Genomic DNA, 26,803 nt, shown 5'->3' on the forward strand with positions numbered 1-26,803 from the left:
CGATCAACTCATATAACCTCTTTACACCGACTTGTACCTCGTCGTTTCATCCTGACGACCATGTTAGGTCGGTTCATGGGATTTTCACGTTTTGTCGAGCTTAAGTCGGCGCGTTTCGTAGAAAGACTTATAAAGAATAAAGGAGGATATTTAATAGAGACATAGTAATGAAAAAGATCTTTATTAATTGGGAAGGTACCTTTTTGCTACTAAGGGTCTTTGACAGCATGTTTTCCCTTAGCCTCTACTATGATGCCTCGTTAAAAACCCCTCTCCAGAAAAAACCCTTTTTTGGGAAAAAATCATGAAGCTGGGAAAAGAGTACATCAGGGAGTAGAGTTCGCTTCTAACTGTAGTACCTTTTCATATTACAAGCATGCCACGACCTTGGTAGCTCAGTGCCATCCAGGTCGGTTATTTTATAATAACCTTTCCCTAAGACTTCCTTGATTTTGTATGGCCCTTTCCAATTTGCAGCGAGCTTTCCATCTCCTGATTTGTTGACTCCAATGTCGTTTCTGATTAGGACCAAGTCATCTGAGGCAAATGTTCTTCGAATGACTTTCTTGTTGTATCTGGTAGTCATCCTTTGCTTTAATGCTGCTTCTCTTATCTGGGCAGCTTCTCGGACCTCGGGGAGCAAATCGAGCTCCTCTTTGTGCCCCCGTACATTTCCGACTTCATCATGAAGAATTACCCTTGGGCTTTGCTCATTGATTTCTATTGGAATCATGGCTTCTACGCCATAAACTAGTCGGAAGGGTGTTTCTCCTGTGGTGGATTGGGGGGTTGTCCTATAGGCCCATAGTACTTGAGGGAGCTCTTCAGCCCAAGCTCCCTTTGCTTCCTGTAGTCTTTTCTTTAATCCTGCCAGTATGACTTTGTTAGCTGCCTCGGCTTGCCCATTGGCTTGTGGGTGTTCTACCGAGGTGAACTGATGCTTAATTTTCAGACTGGCTACTAGATTTCTAAAGGTGGCATCGGTGAATTGGGTTCCATTGTCTGTGGTAATGGAATAAGGTATTCCATACCTTGTGATAATGTTTTTGTAGAGGAACCTGCGACTTCTTTGGGCAGTGATAGTGGCTAGTGGTTCTGCTTCTATCCACTTTGTGAAGTAGTCTATTCCCACGATCAAGTATTTGACTTGCCCTGGTGCTTGGGGAAAAGGACCTAACAAGTCCATTCCCCATTTTGCGAAAGGCCAGGGGGAAGTTATACTGATGAGCTCTTCTGGTGGAGCTACGTGGAAATTTGCATGCATCTGGCATGACTGGCATTTTTTCACAAAGTCTGTGGCATCTTTCTGCAAGGTCGGCCAATAGAATCCTGCTCGGATTACTTTCCTGGCCAGTGACCTTGCTCCGAGATGGTTTCTGCAGATCCCACTATGTACTTCCTCCAACACCTTGGTGGTTTTTGAGGTCGGCACGCACTTCAGCAATGGTGTTGATATCCCTCTTCTGTAAAGGACATTTCTCACCAAAGTATAATGTTGTGCTTCCCTTCGGATCTTTTTAGCTTCTTTTTCCTCTTTGGGGAGGATGTCGAATTTCAGGTATTCGACTAAGGGATTCATCCATCCGAGGTTTAGGCCGGCCACCTCAAGTACCTCTTGTTCGTCTTCTGTTTTTGATACCGAGGGTTCTTTGAGGGTTTCTTGGATCAGGCTTCTGTTGTTCCCTCCGGGTTTGGTACTTGCTAACTTGGACAGGGCGTCAGCTCTGCTATTTAGATCCCGAGTTATATGCTTGATCTCGGTTTCCGCAAAGTGCCCAAGGTGTTCCAAGGTTTTTTCCAAGTATCTCTTCATATTGGGGTCCTTTGCCTGATATTCTCCACTTATTTGGGAAGTCACCACTTGTGAGTCGCTGTAGATCATCACCTTCGCAGCGCCAACTTCTTCTGCTAATTTTAATCCGGCAATCAAGGCCTCATATTCTGCCTGATTGTTTGAAGCCGGAAATTCAAATTTCAAGGAGACCTCTATCTGGGTTCCTTTTCCATCTACCAATATTATGCCTGCGCCGCTTCCTGTTTTGTTGGAGGATCCGTCTACATAGAGTTCCCATGCAGTCGGTTTTTTCTCTTGTTCACCTGCGTATTCTGCAATGAAGTCGGCGAGGCACTGGGCTTTAATTGCAGTCCGAGTTTCGTATCTTAAATCAAACTCGGAGAGCTCTATCGCCCATTGAACCATTCTCCCTGCAACATCCGTCTTTTGAAGGATTTGCTTCATGGGCTGGTTCGTGCGGACTCTTATTGTGTGAGCCTGGAAGTAAGGTCGTAGCCTTCGTGAGGCTATCACTAAGGAGTAAACAAACTTCTCTAGTTTGTGGTACCTTAGCTCAGGACCTTGTAGGACCTTACTGGTGAAATAGACCGGGTGTTGCCCGACCTCGTCTTCTCTGATCAGGGCTGATGAGACAGCCTTGTTTGCGACGGATAGGTATAGGACGAGGTCTTTTCCCGGTATTGGTCGAGTTAATATAGGACGTTGGCTTAAGAATTTTTTGAACTCTTGGAACGCCTCCTCACATTCCGGAGTCCATTCAAACTGGCATCCCTTCCTTAATAGGGAGAATAGTGGAAGGGATTTTAGTGCCGATCCTGCCAAAAACCTGGAGAGGGCTGCAAGTCGGCCATTGAGCTGTTGAACTTCTCTCAAACAAGTCGGACTTTTCATTTCTAGGATGGCTCTGCATTTGTCGGGATTAGCCTCAATCCCTCTTTGTGTTAGCATGAAGCCTAGAAATTTCCCTGCCTCTACTGCGAAGGCGCATTTTGCGGGATTTAATCTCATCCCATGCAACCTTATAGTGTCGAAGACTTGTGAGAGGTCGGTTAAGAGGTCGACTTCTTGCTTGGTTTTTACTAACATGTCGTCGACGTATATCTCCATTAGGCTCCCTAAATGGGAGGAAAACACTTTGTTCATCAGCCTTTGGTACGTGGCTCCTGCATTCTTCAGTCCGAATGGCATGACCACATAGCAATAGTTGGCTTTTGGTGTGATGAACGATGTTTTCTCCTGGTCGGGTTTATGCATCGGGATTTGGTTATATCCCGAGTAGGCGTCCATGAATGATAGGTATTGGTACCCTGAGCTGGAGTCTACCAGGGTGTCAATACTCGGTAGAGGATAAGGGTCCTTAGGACATGCCTTATTCAAGTCGGTATAGTCGACGCACATTCTTCATTTACCATTTTGTTTTTTGACCAGCACTACATTGGCTAGCCATGTTGGGTATTTGACCTCTCTGATAAAGCCGGCTTCCAGGAGCGCCTGTACTTGCTCTTCTACTATTGAGGCTCGTTCTGGGCCGAGCTTGCGCCTTCTTTGCTGTACAAGTCGGGACCCTGGGTAAACCGAGAGCTTATGGGACATGAGCTCGGGATCAATCCCGGGCATGTCGGAAGCCTTCCATGCGAAGAGGTCGGAATTAGCTCTTAGGAGTTCACCCAACCTTTGTTTCAGGGCTTCCCCCAGGTTGGCTCCTATGTAGGTGTTTTTTCCTTCCTCCTCACCGACTTGTATCTCCTCAGTTTTTCCTCCCGGCTGGGGTCGTAGTTCTTCTCTGGTTCTTGCTCCACCCAACTCTATGGTGTGGACTTCTTTGCCTTTTTCTCTCAGATTTAGGCTTTCGTTATAGCACTTCCTCGCCAATTTCTGATCTCCCCTCACCGTTGCTATTCCCCCTGGAGTTGGGAATTTCATGCAGAGGTGAGGAGTTGATACCACTGCTCCAAGGCGATTAAGGGTAGTCCTGCCAATTAAGGCGTTGTAGGCTGACCCTTCATCGATGACTATAAAGTCTATGCTTAGAGTCCTTGATTTTTCCCCTTTTCCAAAGGTGGTGTGAAGGGGTAAAAATCCCAGTGGCTTTATTGGCGTATCCCCTAACCCGTATAGGGTGTCGGGGTAAGCTTTCAACTCTTTTTCATCTAACCCTAGCTTGTCGAAGGCGGGCTTAAAAAGGATGTCCGCCGAGCTTCCTTGATCTACTAGGGTTCTGTGGAGATGGGCATTAGCTAGGATCATAGTTATCACCACGGGGTCATCATGCCCGGGTACTATCCCTTGCCCATCTTCTTTTGTAAATGAGATAGTGGGGAAGTCGGGGGTCTCTTCCTCGACTTGGTAGACTCTTTTGAGATGTCTTTTGCGAGAATATTTGGTGATCCCGCCTCCCGCAAATCCTCCCGAGATCATATGGATATGTCTCTCTGGGGTCTGTGGTGGCGGATCTCTCCTGTCCATATCGTCTCGCTTTCTCTTTCCATGGGTGTCCGACCTCTCCATGAGATATCTGTCAAGCCGACCTTCTCTAGCCAGCTTTTCAATCACATTTTTGAGGTCGTAACAGTCGTTGGTGGAGTGACCATATATTTTATGGTACTCGCAGTACTCGCTGCGACTTCCCCCTTTTTTATTTTTAATAGGCCTTGGAGGTGGCAGCCTTTCAGTGTTGCATATCTCTCTGTATACGTCCACTATAGAAGTCTTTAGAGGAGTATAAGAGTGGTACTTCCTGGGCCTCTCAAGACCGAGCTCTTCCTTCTTCTTGACTTTCCTTTCTCTCTCCCTGGAGGAGGAAGTGGGTCCGGGTCGGGAACTCAGGTCTCTTAGCTTTGCATTCTCTTCCATGTTGATGTACTTCTCGGCCATTTCTTGTACATCACTTAGAGAGACGGGGTGTCTTTTAGATATGGACTGTGAGAAGGGGCCTTCTCTGAGTCCGTTGACTAACCCCATTATTACTGCCTCTGTGGGCAGGTCTTGGATCTCTAAACATGCCTTGTTGAACCTTTCCATATAGGCTCGTAAAGACTCCCCGACCTCCTGTTTTACTCCCAGGAGGCTCGGTGCATGTTTTACCTTATCTTTTTGGATTGAGAACCTCATCAAGAATTTCCTTGAGAGGTCTTCGAAACTAGTGATGGATCTTGGGGGAAGGCTATCGAACCACTTCATCGCTGCTTTTGATAAAGTGGTCGGGAAAGCCTTGCATCTCGTAGCGTCGGAGGCATCAGCTAGATACATCCGACTTTTGAAGTTGCTAAGATGATGCTTTGGATCCGTAGTTCCATCATAGAGGTCCATATCAGGGCTTTTGAAGTTCCTTGGGACTTTTGCTCTCATTATGTCCTCGCTGAAAGGATCTTCTCCGCCTGGGAGTTGATCTTCTCCTTCATCGCGGGAGTTCTTGAGAGAGGATTCTAGCTGCAAGAGTTTTCTTTCTAACTCTTTTCGCCGTTCCATCTCTTCTTTAAGGTACCTTTCAGTTTCCTTTTGCCTCTCCCGCTCTTGTTCCAATTGCTCCAGGCGGCTATGGACCAATCCCATTAGTTCAGCTACGTGAGCTGGCCCGCCTTTTTCTGATTCACGCCCATCTGAGGAATTTACCTTCGGATTCTTTACTCCGGAGGTACCCTCTCTGTGTTGGTCGTTATCTTCCTGGTGCTGGGCCAGGTCTTCATTGTTATTGCCTGCGTTCAGATTCTCTTCTTCGGAATCTGTTTCCGCACGGACTTCTTCGTGGAATCTATCCGCCATCGATGGGTGATCTCTCGGGTCCCCGGCAACGGCGCCAATGTTACGGTGGATAACCGGAGATTAGTCCAATGGATGGCGTTTGGCGGCCCAAGTGTATGGTGGAGGAGAACTCCGGGTATGTCCGCAGTTCGGGAGGCTCCGTCCGACTTGTGGTCGCGTGTGAATGGGGGCTGGTACCTGCAAAGACACTCCGATGCCTAAGTTAGCAAGGGTGTAAGCAGGTCTTAGGGAGTATTGGACTTAGGAATACCTGAGGCGTGTCAGTGTACTTATAGTGGTGAGCCAATAACCACCGTTGGAGTAGTGTCGTATCTTTAGGATAGTAACCGTCCCATTATCTTAGGGAGGTTAAGATATGGTTTTATGAAGTGGTTAGAGAGATTTTAGGGGCGGTCACTCATTTAAATGAGTGTTTATCTGCCAGCTGATCTCACAACCGACTTCTTCGTACCAAGTCGGGTTGACACCGACCTCTTGAGTGGAGGCGGGTGCTTTGCTAGGCTTAATCTATTGGATCAGGCCTTTCGATTGGACCTGGGCCCTTAACATTGGGTCAGGGTATGAACAAGTAGTCTTTAATTTTTGATGAATTTTTAGACTTTATCGTTTCTTATTTTTTTTTAATTTATATATATATATATGGGATAATATATTATTTATTTATTAGATTTAATAAATTTTTAATACATTATGTTTAAACAATATCTAAAATGTAAATAAAAAGAAATTTTTTTACTAAGGCTTTATTACGTACTAGTTTGAATTGACTTTTTGAATTAAAAATTTTATTTTTTAAATAAAATACTTTTATTTAATTTAAAATCTGTTTGAATGTGTATTTAAAAAAAGTACTTTTATTAAAAAAAGTAAATTATTTGATTTTTTCAAAAACTAACAATATCTTGCTTTCAAAAAAAGCTAAAATAAAAGACATTTTTAATACTTAAATTTTTTTTAAAAAAATTTATTCAAATATAAAATAATTCTTGTCTGTTAAAAAAATATTTTAAAAAATTAAATATTTTTTCAAAAACTAATACAAACTGACTCTATATCTTATTTATTCTTGATTTAATTAGACAAAATAGGTATGAAGAGAATTTCTTAGTCATCACTTCAAAAATTACAAAGGAATTTAGTTATCATTGTCCACTAAAAATATTTAAATAAAAAATATATATTAGTTAAATAAAACTTTCAATTTTTAATTTAATAAAAAAATTAAATTGAGAATAAAAATGCTAAAGGATCAATATTTTTAATAAAAAATTCACTAATATAGGTTCAAATGTAAGACAAAAAAAGTGTTAATATAAGAGATATTAAGTATATAGATAAGGTGCGTTTTAAGAAAAAGAGGTCAATAAATTTACAACTATGACACTCAATTTTGATTGAATGGACTCGGATAAAAGAAGATTGGTACAAAATAAACTTATTTTAAGATAGAGATTCTGACTCTAGTAATAATTTAATCAAAGATTCAAATGACATAATTCTAACTCGGAGAATCCGTCATTTCTCTACTATTCCTCTTTTTTTGCTCTTTTGTTAGATGCAAACAAAAGACAAGTAGTTTTATCTAAAGTATTGAATACTTAATTTTGTTTTGTTACTACGGCTCAATTTTTTAGTTATGGAACTCATTAGTGTGCTTTCCCCGGATATGGAAATAGAGAGAGATAAACGAGAAGGTGGGACAGCTTTTTGTCATTTTTAGGTGAAAGAACTCGGAGAGTCCGAGTTCTTTGTTAAGCAAAAATAAACAAACAAGTCGGAGGGTACGACTTGTTGATGGCTGGAATTCGGATTTTAACAATACAAAACGGACCGTGAGTTTTGTATATATATATTTTTTATTAAGCTAAACATGGTCCGAGTTCTCTTTTTTAAATATTAATTTGAATTTGCCAATGGTAAACGGTGAGTCCGATTTAGGTTTATTGAAAATATCAGATTCCGTGTTCTTCTTCAAGTTTGCTCGCTTCTTTCTCTATTTTTCTGCATCTGTATTTTTTTCCTTCATGGTATGTAACCCAAAAATTTGTTAGTATGATTTCTGTTATTATTTAGTAGAGTAAGAAAAATAAATGATATAGTACTTTTGAAAATGTATTATTTTAAATGATAGAGTATAAAAGTAATACACATTTTTATTCATCTTCTAACAATAACAACAACAATAATAAACTTCCTAACAATAATAATTTTAATTATAAAATATTAAAAAAAATTCAAAAAAACCTATATCTGGTAAAAATGATAATAATTCCTAAATTCAATTTCTAACCACAATAATAATAATTAGCCACTTAACAATAATAATTATAATTACGAAACATAAAAAAATTTAAACGGAGAAAAAAAGAAGAAGATGGGAGAAGTTATTGCGCGATGCTTGTTCAGACTGCATCAAATCGGACCGTGCGTTTAGTAAAATGCAACTCGGACGGTTCGTGTGATGAATGGGAACTCGCATGGTCCGAGTTGTGGTTTCACTGACACCACAAAATTGTAAAGCACCTCTCTCTCCCATACGAGAGTCCAACACCACTCATGCATCCATATGCAAATTAAAAAGCGTGTTACTACCCCTTCATAAAAAAAAAAAAAAACTGACTTTCACTTTGAAATAACAGAAGTCGATTACTGCTTTGCTCTTAACAAATAGTTGTAAAATACAAAATATGGCATATGCAGTGGTCTTCAATAATTACATAACAAAGTGGCCACATGTTCATACTAAACACTTCAATTCTTACAAAATACTAAGATATCAAAACTACCACGCCATATTGGAAATTGAAGATATAATTATCCAATCCACATTATACAACACAAACATTAATCTACTACTAGTGTTTTTCTTGGGTGATAGAAAATAGTTTGAATAACAGTGAGAATAAGTAGAAAAATTTCAGCAATAGAAACTACTATTTTTCATAGAGTGTTACAATAATCGCGCCTCAAAGTCACAACATTTTTGTTCCAACGGGGTGCACAGAAAACATTCAACTCTTCAAAAATAAAGGAATATTGCACATTAAAATCTGGATACAAAAGATTCACTTCAAAACTATTGAACATTTTGGCCACTGCATTGCTATCACCTAACCAATTCACAATTATTTTTTTCTTAATAAGGAAATCTACATCTTTGTCTGCATTGATAAGAAAATAAAAAAGAATTGATATTATAAAGAGATTTTATATATATTCAATATTAATAAAAATAATTATTTTCACAATTATTAAACGAATAATTATTTAAAATAGATATAATTAAATAAACATATAAAATAATTTATATTATCAGTAATGTAAAATTAAATATTAAAAAAACAAAGAAAAGGGGAAAGCATTTAAGGAACAAATCATCATGAAAAAGGAGTATATTTTGTTTAGAAACTTGGGTTAACTACCAAAAACGTTCCCGAATTATTCAAACGCTGACAAAAATGCACCCAAATTTTACTATCGACAAAAATACCTTTAAATAATTTAAAAATACAACAAAAATACCCAACAGTAAATATATATTTTTAAAAAATACCTTAGAGATTGAATTTTGACTCAATTTTTTGCAAGCATGATTAGAAAAATGAGATATTATTATTCTTAAAATTTGGTAAATTTTTGCTGAATATATATTTTTTTTGTGAGTTTTTAAAAGTATTATTGGTTATTAACAAAAAAATTATATACTTAACAAAAAATCACCAAATTTTAAAGATAATAATATCTTATTTTTCTAATCATGCGTCCAAAAAATCGCATCAAAATTCAATCTCTAATGTATTTTTTGAGAAATACATATTTAATGTTAGATAATCTTGCAAAAAAACTAACATTAAATATGTATTTCTCAAAAAATACATTAGAAATTGAATTTTGATGCTATTTTTTGCAAGTATGATTAGAAAAATGAGATATTATTATTCTTAAAATTTGGTGATTTTTTGTTAAGTATATATTTTTTTGTGATTTTTTAAAAGTATTATTAGTTGTTAACAAAAAAATTATAAAAAAATAATATACTTAATGAAAAATCACCAAATTTTAAGAATAATAATATCTCAATTTTATAATTATTCTTACAAAAAATTGCATCAAAATTCAATTTCTAAAGCATTTTTTGAAAATATATATTTACTGTTCGGTATTTTTGTTGTGTTTTTAAATTATTTAAAGGTATTTTTGTCGATAGTAAAATCCGGGTGTATTTTTGTCAGCGTTTGAATAATTCAGGGGCGTTTTTAGTGGTTAACCCTAGAAACTTTGTATAATGTCATGCTGTTTGGTGACCTGAAAAGCTAAAACAGATATATCGGCGCCCGACCTCTTCTCCACCGTTAGCGCCGCCACGGCCATTGCCACAACCTTGTTCTTAATCTGCAAGTCTCGTCTCATGCACGAAAAGAACCTCACAACACACCATCGCCAACAACCCAAACGCAATCCCGAACAACCCAAACGCGATCCGCGTGCTATTCGTTTCCCAAATCGGAACTTCAAAAGCCCTAGCGACGCGCCTCTGCGATTTGTTAGAGTCGGAAGGCGTCGTTTTGGAGCTCGTAGATGCCCGGAATTACGAGCCCGAAGCCCTACCCAAGGAGAACCTCGTCGTCCTCGTTGCTTCAACTTCGGAAGTTTGGAACCTATCTCCCCTATCTCCCGCACGAAATTTCTTCCTCAGTCACGACCTACCTTGGGGAGCAAAGTTCTTCCTCAATTGGATCAAGAAAAAAGCGAACGCCTTTAAGGTTGGAGCGTTTGTTGTGAATGCTTGCAGTTTCAGTGCCTTTGTGGTGGGCAGAGAGGTTACTGAAGGTGGGAAGAATTTGATGGCTAAGGCCGCGAATGAGATTAGGGATTTGGGGCACACTGCTGAATGGAATGCGGATTTTAACAGCTGGTGGGGAAGTGTTGTTGCGGTTTTGCAAGGTGCTGTTTTGGGAATATGCGGGGAATCTGAACCTGAGGTCCGTTTCTGCATCCTCTTATCCTTATATAACTATGCCGTTTCTATTTATTATTATCATCACACTGCAGAGCTCTCTATTTAATAGTTAATTGTTTTCCTAATTCCAGGATGTTGGTTCTTCTGATCTAAAGCTATCCATGACACAGCGTTTATATTTGTTGGTGGATAATGACGATTTTGTAACAAAGCAAACCGAGCCTTATGTGAGCTTCTCTAGTACCACCAGTTACAGGATGTTAACTATCCCTGAGGACAACTATATGAAGAATGGCACTGTTGAACCTGAAGAAGTATGTCATATACCTGCCCAATGGCCTCTTAGAGATGATCTATTGATCTACAACGGTGTGTTACCAAATTTTCAAGGATTTTGTTCTGTTGGTCGCTGCTTTTACTTTGCTGGTGATGTTCATAGTCTTTTAACACATCCGAACGTGGGTGACGATTGGCGCTACTCAAAGCTGTGGTGCCTTAAGTATGAGGATTCTACTTGGGTTTGGAGTCTATGTGGAACCATGTTCTGCTCCGAATTAAGTCCCTTAGTAGTCCCATACGATGGCAAATTGTGCATGTTTGGGGGTGAGTATGGAATTGGAATTTGGGTTGAGATCTATAGCCTAAAATCAGGTCTGTGGGAAAAAAGGGAAGTGCCCCGTAGTGCTCTCTTCTCAGATCACTCGTTCCCTAGCTCGTACTTTCTGTGGGAGGACAGCACCAAGAGTCGCAAGAAGACCCTCATTGTATTGTATTCTTTTGATGATAATCATCAGTTGCTCATGTCATATGACGTCAAGGCTAACAGATGGGAAGAAGTTGAGTGTAATTTTCCGCCAGTTCCTGAATTTTGTCCTAGAAAATTAGTTCGTTTGGGATGTAGCCATTATCTTCTGATTGTAGACTTCGCTCCAACGTGGTTTATTTATGACTTGTCTGAGAAGCAGGTTGTGGCAAAAGTGGCCGTGGATGGTTTGGAGGAGGAGGAGGAGGAGGATGTGCGGGTATCAAATATTTTTTGTTGCCAACACAATAGCAAAGAAAGTTTGATTTATATATTCACGGAACCTGATGAACAGGAAGAGGAAGAATTTCCGTTTGTTTCTTATGCCAGAGTCAGGCTCCAACTTCGAACTTTTTCTGCCAAGATTGAATCCAAGGGTTATCTTAGAGTTGGTTCTCATTACAAATACAATATGTGAGTATGCGCTTCTCTTTAAACTTGTTTCACCCTATCCATTGATTAAGCTTTCATATTTACTTGTTTAACTCGGTGGACAGATTTGCTGCTGGAGATGAAGGCAATAAAGAGAAGACTGTAGTTTAGTATACCGGTGTGGTCGATATTAGGAATTAGAATTTCACCATCAATGACAAGTAGCCAAAGAAAGAATACCAAAGTCATATGAAAGCTCTAACCACCTTGAATCCAACTTTGTTTCCAAGACATGCATGCCAATCTGCCTTTCTACAAGTATACAAATATATTTACCTCTTTGGCCCTGAAACACAGGACTCAACATCTCCCAAGTCTAAGTGCAATTCAGATGTATATACTCTTTTATCACCATCCTGGAAAGCAAGCACTGATTATTTAATATAAAATACTATAATAATTATGTTCAAATAAAATTATTTATCTATTTTTATTATATAAAAAAAGTTAATACTAAATTATTGTGAGATAAATTTATGCCATATAATTATCTTTTATGAAAAATATTAGGATCTCATCAGAATTTATTATTTTAAGTCGTTAGTTAATCATCAATATTTAAAAGTATGGGTTAAAATATATTGTTAAATTTTTAGCATTTTTTATTGTGTCATGTCAACTATTTTGAATAGGTGACAATTACAAAAAAAAAATCTTACCATTGGATCATGTGGCTATTTTTTTTGTTATGGAAGTAGAAGTGGTGATATTCTTTAATATTGTAATTTTTTGTGTTTTTTAAAACTGTGAGAAGTATACAAATCGGACCCTCCGATTTTTGTACTTCAAATTTTTTAATTTTTTTAACACAAATCGGACGGTCCGATTTGTGTACCTCTAGAAATCGGACGGTCCGATTTCTGTACCTTTAGTAAATCGGGTGGTCCAATTTCTACTTCTTTAGTTAAACGATTCTATATTTGAGTATAACACCCCAACAATCCACATTTAAAAAAAACATCACTACCACTCCAATATTAAAAATAAAAAGTTCTGGATCATGTTACTCATTTTAAATAGGTGGCATTCATTAAAAAAATCTTTTTTATTATATTTAATTTTTTATAGAAAAATATTTTATTAATTAATAACCTTAATTAATTGAATTTACTACAAATCATTGAACATTTTAATTATGAAGTAATGGTTAATGGTAATTAACATCTATATTAAAATAATAACAATAATAATTTTCCGTATTATTATTATGATCTACTTATGTATATAATCAACAATACTCTTATTATCTTCATCCATTTTATTATTTCTTACATGAATAGCCAAAAATTTCTTCAACGACTTTTAACTTTGGTACAAGATCAAAATTATAACATATATAAACAATATTCTGTTTCTCTTAATTAGCGCTGAGATTTGCAAATTTTTAAGATATTTTTGGTTGGCTGTGCATTTTTTTCTACATTTCATTTATTTAGAATTTTATAAAAAAAATATTGAAAATAAAAGTTGACAAAATTAAAAATATTTATGAATATCAAATAAAATGAAATATGAGTTATATTTTACATTATATACAATTTTGGATAAAATATATTTTTTATTCTTTAAGTTTGCCAAAAATTTTAGAATTATTCTTAAACTTTATTTTATTTTAATTTTATGTCTGAAATTTTTTATTTGTATCAAAACAACTAATTTTTTTTTAAAAAAGTTTATGGACTAAAATTCTTAGTCTAAAATTGACTTTGCCAGGGTCTTCAATAACCAGATTATGAAAGACGCGTTTCACTTTCACCTATCATAGTGGTGATTTCATTTTTCAAGTACCTGAGATGAATCTCTTGTAACTTTTTCTTTATCAATCAATCAGTATTGCCATATTCTGTTTCTGGTGATCAACCACAAGAAGAGATCAACAGAAGATTCCTTGAAGACTTCTGAGTAACTTGGGAAAGCAAATTGAGGTATGGTTTCATGAATTCATATATACCTTGCAAAACTTTTTCTTAAGACCAGTAGCATATATATGTAGGTGTAGTCAGCTATCCGAATCAAATGATTTGTTGTTGTTATATATGATAAGAAACAATTGTTTATACCTACAGAAAGGGGGAAATTTTGGAGTAATACATCATCACCTTGCACTTGCTGCCATATCTGTGTTTGTGAGCTTTCTAATGGGTCATCAGGGACATGTTCTGACGAGGAAACCAGAACATCTTAGGAGGAAACTGGAGACAAAAGTTGAGCAATTACGAGAACAAGTAAAGAACAGAGTTCAAGTTGATGGAACTGAAGGCGGTTCTTTTATGCAGTTGGACTTTGAATCAAGAGAAAGCACTTTCAATGGAATCTTGGAAGCCTTACAAGATGATAGCATCTCCTGTGTGGCATTGTATGGCATGGGTGGAGTAGGAAAGACAACCTTAGCCATGCATATAGGTAAAACAGTAAAGGAGATGAACATGTTTGACCTTGTTCTACCTGTTCATGTGACAACAGCTGAAAATGTCAAGAGGATTCAAGGTGACATAGCTGCCGGGTTAGGACTTCTATTGTGAGAGGAATCCGATCTAGCTGACAGACAGAGACAACTATCACTTAGATTAAGAAATGAAGAACATGTACTCATAATTTTGGATGATTTATGGCATAAGCTTGATCTGCAAAAGATTGGGATTTTGAACAATCACTGTAAAGTCCTCTTAACTACGAGAAGTCAACAAGTTGCATATTTGATGGGATGTCAACGCAGCTTTCATCTATTTCTTTTAACTTTGGAAGAAAATTGGGATTTGTTCAAGAGGCGCGCAGGCATCCATGATGATCGGTTCGAGCCGGACTTACTTGCTATAGCAAAGGAAGTTTCAGCACATTGTGAAGGATTACCACTTGCCATTTCAATATTGGGGTCAGCTCTAAGAGCAAGAACTGTTGACCTGTGGAAACAAGTCTTAAAAGATTTAATGAGTTCAAGAAGGAAGGGTTTGAATTGGGAAGATGATAGTACTAATTTTATAATCCAGATAATAGTGGTGATCTATAATATTATACTTGCAAGCAAAGAAGCTAAAATCACATTCTTAATATGTGGTATGTATCCAGCAGATCATGAAATTCTCATTGAAGATCTGTTCCAACATGCAATTAGACTAAGGTTGTGCAGCAAAACTGATGTGACTGCAGCCATCACTAGCCTCAAGGACTCTAGCTTGTTGATGCCTTCCATTACAAGTAAAGACCATGTGCTAATGCATGACTTGGTCCGTTATGCTGCTAGGAAGATAATCTTTAAAGAGAATCCTACCAACAGAGACAATATCAGTGAGTTTATGAATGCACTTTATAATGAGGAACATTTTCAATGGCAAGAGAAATTACATCGACTTCTTTGTCGGTTGTATGGTGCAACTGAGTATCCAGAAACTTCTTCTTCAAGAAGTTCGGAGCTCCAAGTCGCGCAGTCCTACTCCTCTACAATTCCTAGGCCATCAGGGAAGATGGTGGATTTGTATGGATTGTGTCAGGTTGACAAATCATTCCTTCCACTGCTCAAAGAAGCATGCACCAAGAATCCAAATCTGATAGAAAGCCAGAGAAAACACTCTGAAATGTTAAGGCAGAGTGCTTTTGATAGCTTAGGGAGGTTGTTGTTTCTGTTGCATAATGTTAGGATTCGAGATTGGATAAACCATAAGCAAGAACTGCAGATGTTTTGGGAGCAGGCAAAGCTCATGAAGTTCGATTTGGAATGGTTGAGTCCTACTATGGAACGAGTCCTATCTTCGGCCGATCTTGCAAGGATCGAAGCATTGCGTGAGGAAGAGAAGTATTGGAATGAAGAAGCTTCTAAGCTAAGAGAGAAACTCAAGATTGTGGAGGACAAAGCTGTAGTCATTAGAACTGAGATTGTCCTCACAGAGTCTAAGTTGGATGGTTTTGCAATTGGTTATGGTTCAGAGGCTGGGATTGTTTCCAAGGTCAGTCCTTGGAGGAAAATTTTTCTATTTAGATAATAAAATTCTTGAGATCTTAATGAATATAGCTAGTGTATTACTTATTAGCTAAGTTATGGCATGTTGATTTGTACTTCTTGTTATTCACTTTTACTAGTTCTTCTTATCATACATCTAATGTAATTAATCATTTATTATTAAGAATTTTATATGCTTTTAACTCATGTTAACTGTTATGTCATATAAATATTTAATCATGTTGATAGAACATGTTTATTTGAATAACAATAACAATAACAACAACAATCAGAATACAAAGTACAATGTGCAGCCATATCATATGAAACGAAATTAAAATACAAAAAGATGTTATAGCAAATATTACTTGGAGAAACCTTGAACTACTTGGATGATAGAACATGCTGTCTGAATGACAGTTAATATAAGAAGAGCAATTCCAGCAACAGAAGCCACCGTCTTCCATGGAGTGTTGCAGTAATCGCGCCTCAAAGTTGCTACTTTTCTGAGACAAGGATGTTCACAGAAATCATTCAAGTCTTTACAGATACGAAGATACTCGGCATTAAAAGTTTCATGGATAATGTTCTTCCCAAGACCATTGAACAATTTAGCCACAGCCTTGCTATCACCTAACCAATTGATGATTATTCCCTTGTTAACCAAGAAATCAACATCTTTCTCTGTGTTAATAAGGTAATCAAGGACTGCAGTGTAATCAGTGATGTAGGACTCATCAGGATAGTAGCATTGTTCCAAAGCCACCATATTCCTCAACCAAATTTCAGTTTTATCCTCTAATTCAATCTGTGGAATTTCAAGAGTGCGGCCTGAAAATTTCAAGTCAAGTAAGCATAGACTCCTTTTGTTTATTACCTTAAACTTCACTCCTGCTTCATGTAACTGGATTGCACTCTTAAGGAATGGCAGAGTTTCCTTATTCCTTGAAAGTGGACTTATAGATTGTTTCAAGTGAAAGGTTCTTAACAGATCTGTAAAATGTTCTATACTGCCACTATCCCAATCAGTATCATCATAGGGACCAAAAAAATAACCAAGAATGAGCTTTAGTAATGAAGGGTGGCCAGTGCCACCATTTAAAGTAGAGAAAGCAAGATCATATAGATTGTTAAAAACAAAGAAAGGAATTTGATTCTCAAGTAACAACAAATCCCATCTTAAGTATTCATCTAACCATGGGAATAATGAAATTGAATCATCTTCCTTACTCTCCTCAGAAGGGAACCTGAGTAAAAGCTCCAATATGAAGCAACAATCTACCAGTATCAGCATAACATGTTCTTCTTTACTTAGCTTGATGTCATCTGAGTAACAAGCACGAACCAGTGGCTCGAGCTCTTGCACGCAACTCACAAAACTTTCCAAGCTCTTCGTCTCGGATCTTGCAATGAATTGTCTGCAATATATTCTTTTCTGGTCCTCCATCTTTAGCAACTTTTGATCTCCATGGTGAAAAGGACCAATGGAAAAAGCTCTAGGAGTGTATGCATCTGCATTTGAGCTGCGGATCTCATGGGGCACCCTGTAGATGCAGCATTCATCTCTAAAGAGAGGCTGTGCCTTCTCCAACATTTCATTAATCTCCATTGCAACATCATTAGGATTATGACTCTCATGATCTTCCATCTATTATGATTATGGTTACTACAGGGAATAAAATTTGAGACAAAGTTTAAAAGCATGGAGAAGGACTTAAAAGAAGCTAGTGTGGAGTGGTCTTCTTAGAATAACAATATAAAAGAATGTTTTATTATGTCTTGAATCTGTCTTTTAAAAAGAAAAAACAAAAGTGACACAAATGGAAAACTGAACAATTAATTGGTGGCTTATATATACAATTGTTAAAGCTTTCACTCAACAAATCATTCTGCTTAGACCAATTTAAAATGCTTATTAAAGGTGAATCAAGGTATCATGAATGCTCTTTAAAACTTTGCCAAAATAGCAAGTTATCCTGATTTTATTAGTTTTATATTACATCATGCAAAGTTGTATTTTAATCCTCACTAATAAATAGATTTTTTTTTTAAATCTGTAAACTGTAATGATTCTTTCTCATGTTTTTAGTTTATTGTGAATTAATTATTGAAGGCTTTCTCCCCATGTGATTAATCACAGTTTTTAAACATTTCTTTCTCCTGTTCATATGACCGTCTCGTTTTATTCTCTTGTGTTGGAAGAAATCAAAATTGAGTGATATCTCACAAATTGGTGGGCATATGTAGGAGACCAATACTTTAAAATTACTAGCACATTCAAGCAGTCATATGTTTGTGAAATTAAGACACCAGTTTGTTATTTTTCTTTTTCTTTTCTTCTTTTTTTGAGTGCAATTTGGAGGTCTAAGTTCTGACTACTGCTATATACAATATACATGTTCATAACAAACATTTCAATTCTTGCAAATTACAAAGATATCAAATCTACCACACCATATTGAGCATTGAACATATAATCATCCACAACACAAATATTAATCTAGTACTAGTGTACTACTTGGAGAATGGAAAATACTGTCTGAATAACAGTGAGAATAAGCAGAAAAATTCCAGCAATGGAAGCCACTGTCTTCCATGGAGTGTTGCAGTAATCGCGCTTCAAAGTTGCTACTTTTCTGTTCCAAGGGTGATTGCAGAAAGTGTTCAACTCTTCAGAAATGTGGAAATATTGCTCATTAAAATCTGGATACAGAATATTCACTGCAAGACCATTGAACATTTCAGCCACTGCATTGCTATCACCTAACCAATTCTCAATTATTCCTTTCTTAATCAGCAAATCTACATCTTTGTCCGTGTTGATAAGGAAATCAAAGACAGCAATGTAGTCAGCGAGATAGGATTCGTCGATGCAGTGGCATTGCTCAAAAGCTAACAAATTTCTCAAAACAACTTCAGTCCAATCCTCCACTCTAATAAATGGGATTCTAAAACTATGACCTGAAATTTCCAAGTCTAGTAAGCAGTGAGTATTTTTGTTTATCTCAAACTTCACACCAGCTTCATTCAACTTAGTTGCACTATAAATGTGTGTTAACTTTGCTCCTCTTGAGCGTGTAGAGGCTGATGGTTGGAACAAGTGAGAGGATATTAATAGAAGCTTTCTTGATAGATCTGTGAAATGAGATATTCTACCAACATTGGATAAGAATATCCCAAGATCACTACCAGAAATGATACTATCAGAAGGAACTATAAAAAGAAGAGTGAGACTTAGTAATGAAGAATGGCTTGGGTTGCCACTATTCAATGTAGAAGGAAAAGCTAGATTGTAAAGCTTCTCAAGAATAAAGAAAGGGACTTGATTCTCCTGCAACAACAAATCATAGTGTATGCATCTGCATTTATTTTGCGGATCTCATGGGGCACCCTGTAGATGCAGCATTTTATCTGTAAAGAGAGGCTTTGCCTTCTCCAACATTGCTTTAATCTTCATTGCAACGCCATTAGGATTCTCATCTCCCATCTATTATGATTATGGTAAGTGCATGGAATAAAATTTGAGACAAAAATCAAAGGATAAGAGAAAGGACTGCAAAAGAAAAACACACCATAATGCAATGAAAGAGAATCTAGTATGGTGGTTGAACAATTATTGGTGGCCGCCACCCCAGTTCCTTTCCCTAATATTAGTGGCTGATAATTTTCCAGAACCTTGAGACTTGAGTCAACGCCAATTATTGTCTTTTAAGATGTTAATCTAACAAGGGTCTTGCTAACAATGTGTACTGAAATTTCTATTATTATGTATTAAAAGTGGGTGCTTAATACTCAAGATAACTAAATCCATCTCATAAATATTACAATACTTTTTAACTACTTTACTACTTTACCAACTTCTTCGCCAAATGCCATTGATACATTTCATCCTCAATAAAGCAGGAAAAATCAAAGGCTTTGCCACTTAACATTGAACAAGATTGGAATTAAGGTCAGGTATATTTCCTTTTCATGAAAAATCTCTGTCTTCCCTTGTGGATTGGTTCTGCCTGATTAATTCTTGAGTTTATGCTATAACAAATAATTTCTTGTAATAAAAAATTAGGAAGTAAAGAAAATCAAAATTTAACCCGGGAAGTGTGATGAAACAAGCTCATGTTTCCTTGATACAATTACAGAGAAGGGAGCTGTCATAGGCAGTGATCTTCAATAATTACATAACATAGTGGCCCTATATATATATAATATATAGGCTATACATGTTCATAACAAACATTTCAATTCTTCCAATATACAAATATATCAGAGTGCATCCTTTGGAATACTCTTGAATACTCTTAAACATTTCAATCATCCCATCTATTATACTCTTGAATACTGTCACTGTTTTTTTAACAGTGTTCACTAAATTGTAACACTATTAGTGATTCAATTCCAAAAAAGAAATTATTTTTTTATTTTCTCACTTCTTATTAATCACTTTTGGTTTTTAAAAGAGTGTATAAAAAATATATACACATATAACATTTTTCAAAAGGTCATGGTCTTTTTTTTATTTATTTATATATTTTTTCATTTTCTGTCATGCTATGTAAATAGCACAATCTGATCCCAAAAGACAGGAGGAAAACAAAAAGAGGAAATCACATCAGTAACACCAACAACTAATCTAATTTTCTTTTTGAATTTTCATTTTGCACCCACTATTTTATGCTATTGATTGCATATTGATATCTATATAATGAACTGTGAAAATTTGGTGGGAAAATTAACTCAATTACACCGGCCATAATTAAGTTACATAAGTCAAATCAAACATAAGTTGGATCCACAGTTCCACACTAACTCCAAAATGAGACACATCGAGTGTGTCCAAAAATAATGTCACCTACTTACGTTATATGACTTTTTTTTTTTCCAAGATCATATTTTTCACCCCTTTTTCACAAACACATTTGCCTCCAATTCCATTCCAAAACAAAAGCTTCTTACTTTTGTTTTGGGTTCTCTTCCAAATCTGCAATTTCAAAACTTTCAGAGCCGTGTGACCTTCTGGGTACGATTACCAACTCTGTATTCAACTTTATGATCATTTATGCGTTTTTCTTTTCCATCTTAAGATCTAAAAAAGTGTTTTTTTTTTTTTTTGGGAATAAAAGTACTAATCTGTTACGAGTAATGTGAAGCATTTTTATTGAATTGAAAGTATTTTCCCCCTTTTTTTATTATAATTTATTTATTCTAGTTCAAGTTTGGTTTTTTTGTCTTTAGTGAAATGCTCTTTGAAGCTGGATTCAGTTTTAACCCTTCTATGGATTCTGCTTTTATGGATAGTTTTTGGAGATTTGATTCATCTCCATCCTTTCTGTTTTCTGGATGAACTCTTTTTCCATTTGATTCTTTTTCTTTTTTCTTTTTTTTTGTCCCCCTTCAAAATCACGGACACTGATTGTAGTTGAGTTGGCATTCTTATCCTTAGGTTATGATGTGTGGTTCATGAGTATTGTGTGTGTATGTGTGTGTGTATCTACATCTTTTATGTTGTAGTCCTGTTTTTGTAGAGATCATGATCCACAGTCTACAATGGTTGAAGTTAGATATCTGCACTTTTCACTAATTTAATAATATGAACTTTTTTATAAAAAGCTTTCTGGTTTATCTTTTCATAAAAAAGGATTTCTTGTTTTTTAGCATAAAACATATTGAAGCCAAGTCCATCAGTTCACATTATTTATTTTGATTAGAATTTTTCTGTTCTCTTGTTATTGATTTGATGCTGAACTAATTTCATGTATTTCTATCACTTTTTCCCCCAATCTTGACATGGTATATGGAAGATGAAAACTACATGTTAGTATAGGAGAATTTTAATCACATTATGACTTGAATTTTAACATACCATTTACATCTGAATTCATTGGTGACATCAAATGTGCAACAGATTATTGATAAATCTTCCAGGAGTATCCATTTTCAAAGACTAGAACAATTTTGGATCGTTTATTGGTGCTAAGAAGAAGAAAATGCCTCAGAATCTAGAAGGTATTAAGGGTGGAGGAGGATCCATCAAGCTAGGAACCACCGGAACAATCGGTTCCTTAATGACAAGGGAATTGAATCAAATCTCTTCAACACCACACAAACAAGTACCTTCAAGAACTAAGCACAGAACACTTCCTGTTTCGGTTGCCTGCAGTAGTGCAACGCCGAAAAGACTACAACCAAGAAAATCATCAGATGAAGCAAGTAGCAGTGGAGGCAGTAAAAGCACAAATACAAACCATAGATTCCCCAGTAAGGCAGTGCAGAAAACAAAATCTAGTGGCAGAAGTACACACAGAATTCCAATACTTGGTTATGATAACTTCCCAGTCGACCGAAGTCCTGCCAGGGAGAAGAATGATAAGAAGATACCTAACATTGTTGAAGTTGTGGACATAAGATGTGGGAATGCAGATAAGGCTTGGGCTACTCCTTTAGCAAGTCGTCTTAAGAAGCTTGGTTTCTCAAAGCTCTCAGAGAGCATAATTTAAACCTTGGTTAATCTAAACCTGAAAATTTTGTATCTCTGACTTCAGATTCCTGTAACTGAAAGCAGAGGTGGTACCATTTGGCCTATTGTTGTTTGATACATCCACCATAGAACACATGCTAGATAGGAGCTTGCTGCTACTTGTCCGCTTTTTCTTCGTACTTTCAACTGGGGACACAATTGTGGTTGCTCTAGAGTTTGTGCTAACTGAGGAACCAACTTCTGTAATTTGAGATTTGCTCCTATATGACCTGTCTTGGGAATTTGATTCGATCCGGCTGAAGTACTCGATTTCTTGCATTATAAGAGATGCTACTGTACCTCTGGTGCCTATTTGCAATGGTGCAAATTCTGCAGTTACTTTCATGTCATTTGTGGCAATGGTAGTGGATTTGTGCATGATTTGTTTGGTTGAGAGAAGGGTTGTTTGTGGTTTTGTCCTAGTTGGGAGACTGCAGAGACTCTGAGGCATTTTTCTTTAGATTTCAAGAAGATGTGGTTTCACAAGAATCCTTCACCTTTTGCTCTCTCTATATAAAGTGCATGGCATATATGTAAATGACATGATCACTGCTTTCATGTGCTTTCAGTTAAGAAAAAAAGAAATGGAAATGTCTAACTAACTATACCACCCTTTTAACTACTTTAAGTTTCATCAACATGCTCCTAGGAACATGACAGGTCCATTATATTGGACTCTTTTTCAGTGTTGAGTGGATGAGATAGGATGATTCATGTGAAAGGTAAAAGTGTAGCTTTATCTTTCCACTACTTTTTAAGTAGGTGGTTGTTGCAATTTGGTGTCTTCAATAGCAAGGAAGAGATAGTAGGCTAACTATATAGTTTTCAGTGCTTTTTTTTCATGTTTTGGTATGATGTTGTTTTGGTTAGCTTTATCTATTTTGTGATTTGTTTCTATATTGGGTGCTACTTGAGGAGTTTGAGGACTTATTTTGCTTTGTTTACCAAATCTGTGTTTATCATTGAGTTCTACTTTTACTTTGAAGTAATTCATAAACACTTGTTAGTAAAATAAACCAAAATGCAGCAGAATTCATCTTACTCCATGAATTCTAAGTTTGTTGTCAATCATGTTGTTCATGTATTTTGATTTAGTCTAAAGGCCCAATATCCAATGTAATACATTTTAATTTCACAGTATTTTATGCTAGCACATATTCCAAGCTCAATAAACACTAGTTATAAAAGTATTTACATATTACTTATCAAAGGAAGTTTCTTATAAGAATAAAATGGACTCAAAAGTCAAAATGGTGGTTCTATAGGATCATTTTCAGGATTTTATCACATGTAACCGTCGTAGTAGTTAGAATCTCGATTTAACTTTTAAAATCTTTTGATATTACAATTTTGAATGCGTTAATCAATTTTAAAAAATTTCGAATGATTCGGATGATTTTACAATTTAAATATCACTACGATTTTAATATTCTACCTTACTTGTAACAACTCTTGTTGGCAATTTCACTTTACATCCTTGCTTCCCTTTATTCTAGTATGGACACAGCCGGAAAAGGAGACAGAAAACTCTGAAGAACTTGTGCCTTTACTCTCCAGAAACCACCACCGTTGGTCCCTTGGTGGACCCTCTTTCAGGGAGTTTGGTGGTGTCAATCACGTGTAGTTTGTTTATACTTGTACCCTTTTTAGGAACTAGATTCCATTTCACAAGATGACTAAGAACATAAAGTGTAACAAACCAAAAACTAAGAAGTGTCATTGGTCTAGTTCCTTGCTATTTTATCCATTTCGTGGATTCTAAGGATACATAGGAGTAGATGGGGACAACTTGGAACTAGTAAGTGAAAGTGTTTTATCATGTAATTAGATATTTATGTTTGTAAAAAGCCAATTAAGATAACAAACGAATATATTAAATATTTTTGTCAATACAACATTATATGATATGTAAAACTTTTGTTTGTAGTTTGTACTAACAGTGTATAAAAATTAAATCCTAAATCATATGGGATATAATAATTTCATTCAATTCGCATGGCCGACCACAGTTGATCAAAGAAAACTTTATTTTTGTTTATCATGGCTATTTAAAGTATTGACAAAAACACTTCTGATACTTGAAATCATTTATAATCTAAATCAATATTATAAATATGATCAACCTTTCATTCTATAATTCCATTATGTTTCATCAACAAAAGAGGAACGATGAAGATAGCTGAAAACATATACCAGTTATGTCACCAAATATGGGTAGCTTATACTTGAACATAGCTTCCATCAAGGATTGGTATTTGTTACATACAAGACTGTATACTATTATTAGTAAATATAATACAAAAGAACAAAACATGATGCAACTCAATTGGATTATAGGTATAAGCTACTACTTAAAATAAAGCTCAAGAAGCTTCTTGAAAGTGTCAAATACACTTGTGAAGGGATTAAGTGCAATAGGGGCCTTAAGTTCAAGATCAGGAAACTGGTTTATTAGTGCCTGCTGCATTCCAGGCATGGACATCATAGCTGCCAGCTGACTGTTCGACATTACTTCGCAATCTTGAGGCGTGTCTTTGATCTTGCTTGAATCATATCCAAAGTTTTCCAAGTAAGCTTTGTACTTCTCTATGAATTCAGGTCCAGGGTTAGGTGTTCTTGAGTATATCTGTAGTATTCAAAACCAGAAAATGAATCCCAATAAAAAAAGATTGACATAACATATAGGGTAAATTACACCGAAGTCTACTAAGATTAGAAGATATTAAACATGAATACATGATACAATTCTATTTGGACGAGTGAATGCTAACCTTTCTGAGATTTAAATTATATGATATTGAGTACTTTTGTTATAAGAGTAGTATAATTTAATATGCATTGCTGAGACTTAAGCAATTTCTAAAGCATTATTGTTATTTAAGAAATCTGCATTCCTGATACTTGAGCAATTTCTAAGCATTATTGTTATTTCAGAAAACTCTATTCTACTCAACTAAATAATGATGAAACCAACTTGGTTTGATTGAGTGAGTTCGCTTAAACAAGCGTCGAGAGTTCAAATCTCGTCTTAATGTATGTGCAGTTAGACAATGACAAACCCTTAAATGGAGTTCAGATCCGTGACAGATTAGTATTTAGCCTTTGAATTCGGATATGTCATGGGAAAACAAATGACGAAAAGTACTTGAAATGGGCTATATTTATGCAGTTGACTAATACCTGAACAAAACTAGTGTCCTTTGCTCCTGAAACAAGAGCAAAATTGTCATAATCAGTAGCAATGACATCATAAGGTTCCTTAGGGATGAATGGCAATGTAGGAAAGCGGAGATAGCATTTTTCTTTAATCATTTCCTGCTTCTCTAGGTCAGTTGCATTTTTCTGCAAATCATCTTCTGATAGACATTGAACTCTCCCCCTAATTCCGGTTATATATCCATTAGGGCCTCCATGAACGCAAAATGTATCAACTTGAATAGCCTTAGCTTCCCTATCAAATGTATATACACCCTGAAATGTCATTAGTACATAATATCAAGAACTTTATGGATGCCAAAGAAACATAACAACCCAAGTAAATGACAGAGTTTATGTCTAAGATGCACTAGAATGTTATCATGGTTCATGAATGACATAATTGAACTCATTTCCAATAAACAATCAAAATTGAGAACCTTACGTTCTGTCTATCCCTTAGAATTCAATGATTGTTAACAAGTTAACAATATAATCTTCCTAAATTGCACACCTGAGTACAATGGCAGTCTTCTTGACCTTGACCGGCAAATCCTCGTTTAAGCGAAGCGACTTCAAACCATCTTCCTGAATACCTTACAGGATCAAAATTCTTGGCTGTCATACCTCTCATCATCATTAGGTTCGCACCTTTTCCATCAGAATCATTCTCAAAGGGTAGGGCAACTGAATTTTCACTAGCATTGGCAAGCTGGCATATATTTTGTTGATGAAAAAAATCTGTAGCAGCAGACTGTTCATGAAATAAGAAGGTAAATCCACCCTTTTATATGAACTTCAATAAGGCAAAAAATCAAAATGTTGAATATAAAAAATTAAAACATCCAAGAGTGAAGTAGCTCCACAAAAAGATTTTAGCAGCTCTAAAACTAAAATCTGAATGCAATCTCATAACAAGAAACCTGAGATGGTGTAGGAGAGAGAAGTATGAAGGAAGCAGCAAGGCCAGATAACAAAACTTTCTTGGTCAGAACCACCTTACTACTCCTCCTCAGCTCCAATGAACACTTCAAATATGCTCCTCTTCCTGTTCCTGAAACCTTCCTGCATCATATGCAACCATAATTTCACCATATTTGGACACACTTCAAATGCACAACACTAAATATTTATATCTTCCATTATAGACAGATGATGGCAATTACACAAACAGGTAAGGTGCAACCTTAAAAATTCATAGAGCATATAAGAATTAACAAGTAAAATTCACTCCACAATAATGGGAAACAAGATCACTAGAATAAATGTTGTTACCAAGATGTAGGAGGATAAGATGAACAGTGAAGTAGATGTGATGATGCTAGAAGAACCTCTACCATGTCTTTGCCTTTCTCACTTCACTCTCTTGTCCCATTTCTCATGATCTTTCTCTTTCTACTCTTCTACTG

General features: G+C 36.2%; 5 protein-coding genes across 5 annotated transcripts; 2 read left to right on the forward strand and 3 right to left on the reverse strand.

The window, feature by feature from the left end:
- Nucleotides 1-9,834: 9,834 nt before the first annotated feature.
- On the forward strand, nucleotides 9,835-12,152 carry LOC130940345 (uncharacterized). The gene is made up of 3 exons (XM_057868457.1): nucleotides 9,835-10,539; nucleotides 10,649-11,733; nucleotides 11,817-12,152. Exons 1-3 carry the CDS (start codon nucleotides 10,402-10,404, stop codon nucleotides 11,860-11,862), a joined length of 1,269 nt encoding a protein of 422 aa, XP_057724440.1. The 5' UTR covers nucleotides 9,835-10,401; the 3' UTR covers nucleotides 11,863-12,152.
- A 3,825-nt stretch (nucleotides 12,153-15,977) lies between these two features.
- Nucleotides 15,978-17,341, reverse strand: LOC130942099 (UPF0481 protein At3g47200-like). The gene has a single exon (XM_057870788.1). The coding sequence runs from the start codon at nucleotides 17,331-17,333 to the stop codon at nucleotides 16,050-16,052; it is 1,284 nt and encodes a 427-aa protein (XP_057726771.1). The 5' UTR covers nucleotides 17,334-17,341; the 3' UTR covers nucleotides 15,978-16,049.
- Nucleotides 17,342-18,191: 850 nt separating this feature from the next.
- Nucleotides 18,192-19,172, reverse strand: LOC130939229 (uncharacterized). The gene is made up of 2 exons (XM_057867349.1): nucleotides 19,116-19,172; nucleotides 18,192-19,016 (listed from the first exon to the last, which is right to left on the reverse strand). The coding sequence occupies exons 1-2, from the start codon at nucleotides 19,170-19,172 to the stop codon at nucleotides 18,192-18,194; spliced, it is 882 nt and encodes a 293-aa protein (XP_057723332.1).
- A 1,340-nt stretch (nucleotides 19,173-20,512) lies between these two features.
- LOC130940794 (uncharacterized) lies at nucleotides 20,513-23,257 on the forward strand. The gene is made up of 2 exons (XM_057869033.1): nucleotides 20,513-20,702; nucleotides 21,588-23,257. The coding sequence occupies exon 2, from the start codon at nucleotides 21,670-21,672 to the stop codon at nucleotides 22,177-22,179; it is 510 nt and encodes a 169-aa protein (XP_057725016.1). The 5' UTR covers nucleotides 20,513-20,702; nucleotides 21,588-21,669; the 3' UTR covers nucleotides 22,180-23,257.
- A 1,107-nt stretch (nucleotides 23,258-24,364) lies between these two features.
- On the reverse strand, nucleotides 24,365-26,792 carry LOC130940642 (chloroplastic lipocalin). Its single transcript, XM_057868848.1, has 5 exons — nucleotides 26,670-26,792; nucleotides 26,318-26,459; nucleotides 25,909-26,148; nucleotides 25,380-25,670; nucleotides 24,365-24,825 (listed from the first exon to the last, which is right to left on the reverse strand). Exons 1-5 carry the CDS (start codon nucleotides 26,732-26,734, stop codon nucleotides 24,547-24,549), a joined length of 1,017 nt encoding a protein of 338 aa, XP_057724831.1. The 5' UTR covers nucleotides 26,735-26,792; the 3' UTR covers nucleotides 24,365-24,546.
- Between the last annotated feature and the right edge of the window lie 11 nt (nucleotides 26,793-26,803).

Source organism: Arachis stenosperma, chromosome 7 (assembly GCF_014773155.1).
Source record: "Arachis stenosperma cultivar V10309 chromosome 7, arast.V10309.gnm1.PFL2, whole genome shotgun sequence".
NCBI lineage: Eukaryota > Viridiplantae > Streptophyta > Magnoliopsida > Fabales > Fabaceae > Arachis > Arachis stenosperma.

Excerpts from the sequence above, each read along its gene's own strand:
- LOC130940345 (XM_057868457.1), top strand. The coding sequence starts at position 10,402 with ATGGCTAAGGCCGCGAATGAGATTAGGGATTTGGGGCACACTGCTGAA. Across the intron at positions 10,540-10,648 it reads GCGGGGAATCTGAACCTGAG|GATGTTGGTTCTTCTGATCT; the intron begins GTCCGTTTCTGC and ends TCCTAATTCCAG. Across the intron at positions 11,734-11,816 it reads TCTCATTACAAATACAATAT|ATTTGCTGCTGGAGATGAAG; the intron begins GTGAGTATGCGC and ends CTCGGTGGACAG.
- LOC130940794 (XM_057869033.1), top strand. The coding sequence starts at position 21,670 with ATGCCTCAGAATCTAGAAGGTATTAAGGGTGGAGGAGGATCCATCAAG.
- LOC130939229 (XM_057867349.1), bottom strand. The coding sequence starts at position 19,172 with ATGGGAGATGAGAATCCTAATGGCGTTGCAATGAAGATTAAAGCAATG. Across the intron at positions 19,017-19,115 it reads TTAAAGCAATGTTGGAGAAG|GAGAATCAAGTCCCTTTCTT; the intron begins GCAAAGCCTCTC and ends TTGTTGTTGCAG.
- LOC130940642 (XM_057868848.1), bottom strand. The coding sequence starts at position 26,734 with ATGGTAGAGGTTCTTCTAGCATCATCACATCTACTTCACTGTTCATCT. Across the intron at positions 26,460-26,669 it reads TCTTATCCTCCTACATCTTG|GAAGGTTTCAGGAACAGGAA; the intron begins GTAACAACATTT and ends CATATGATGCAG. Across the intron at positions 24,826-25,379 it reads AGGACACTAGTTTTGTTCAG|ATATACTCAAGAACACCTAA; the intron begins GTATTAGTCAAC and ends TGAATACTACAG.
- LOC130942099 (XM_057870788.1), bottom strand. The coding sequence starts at position 17,333 with ATGGAAGATCATGAGAGTCATAATCCTAATGATGTTGCAATGGAGATT.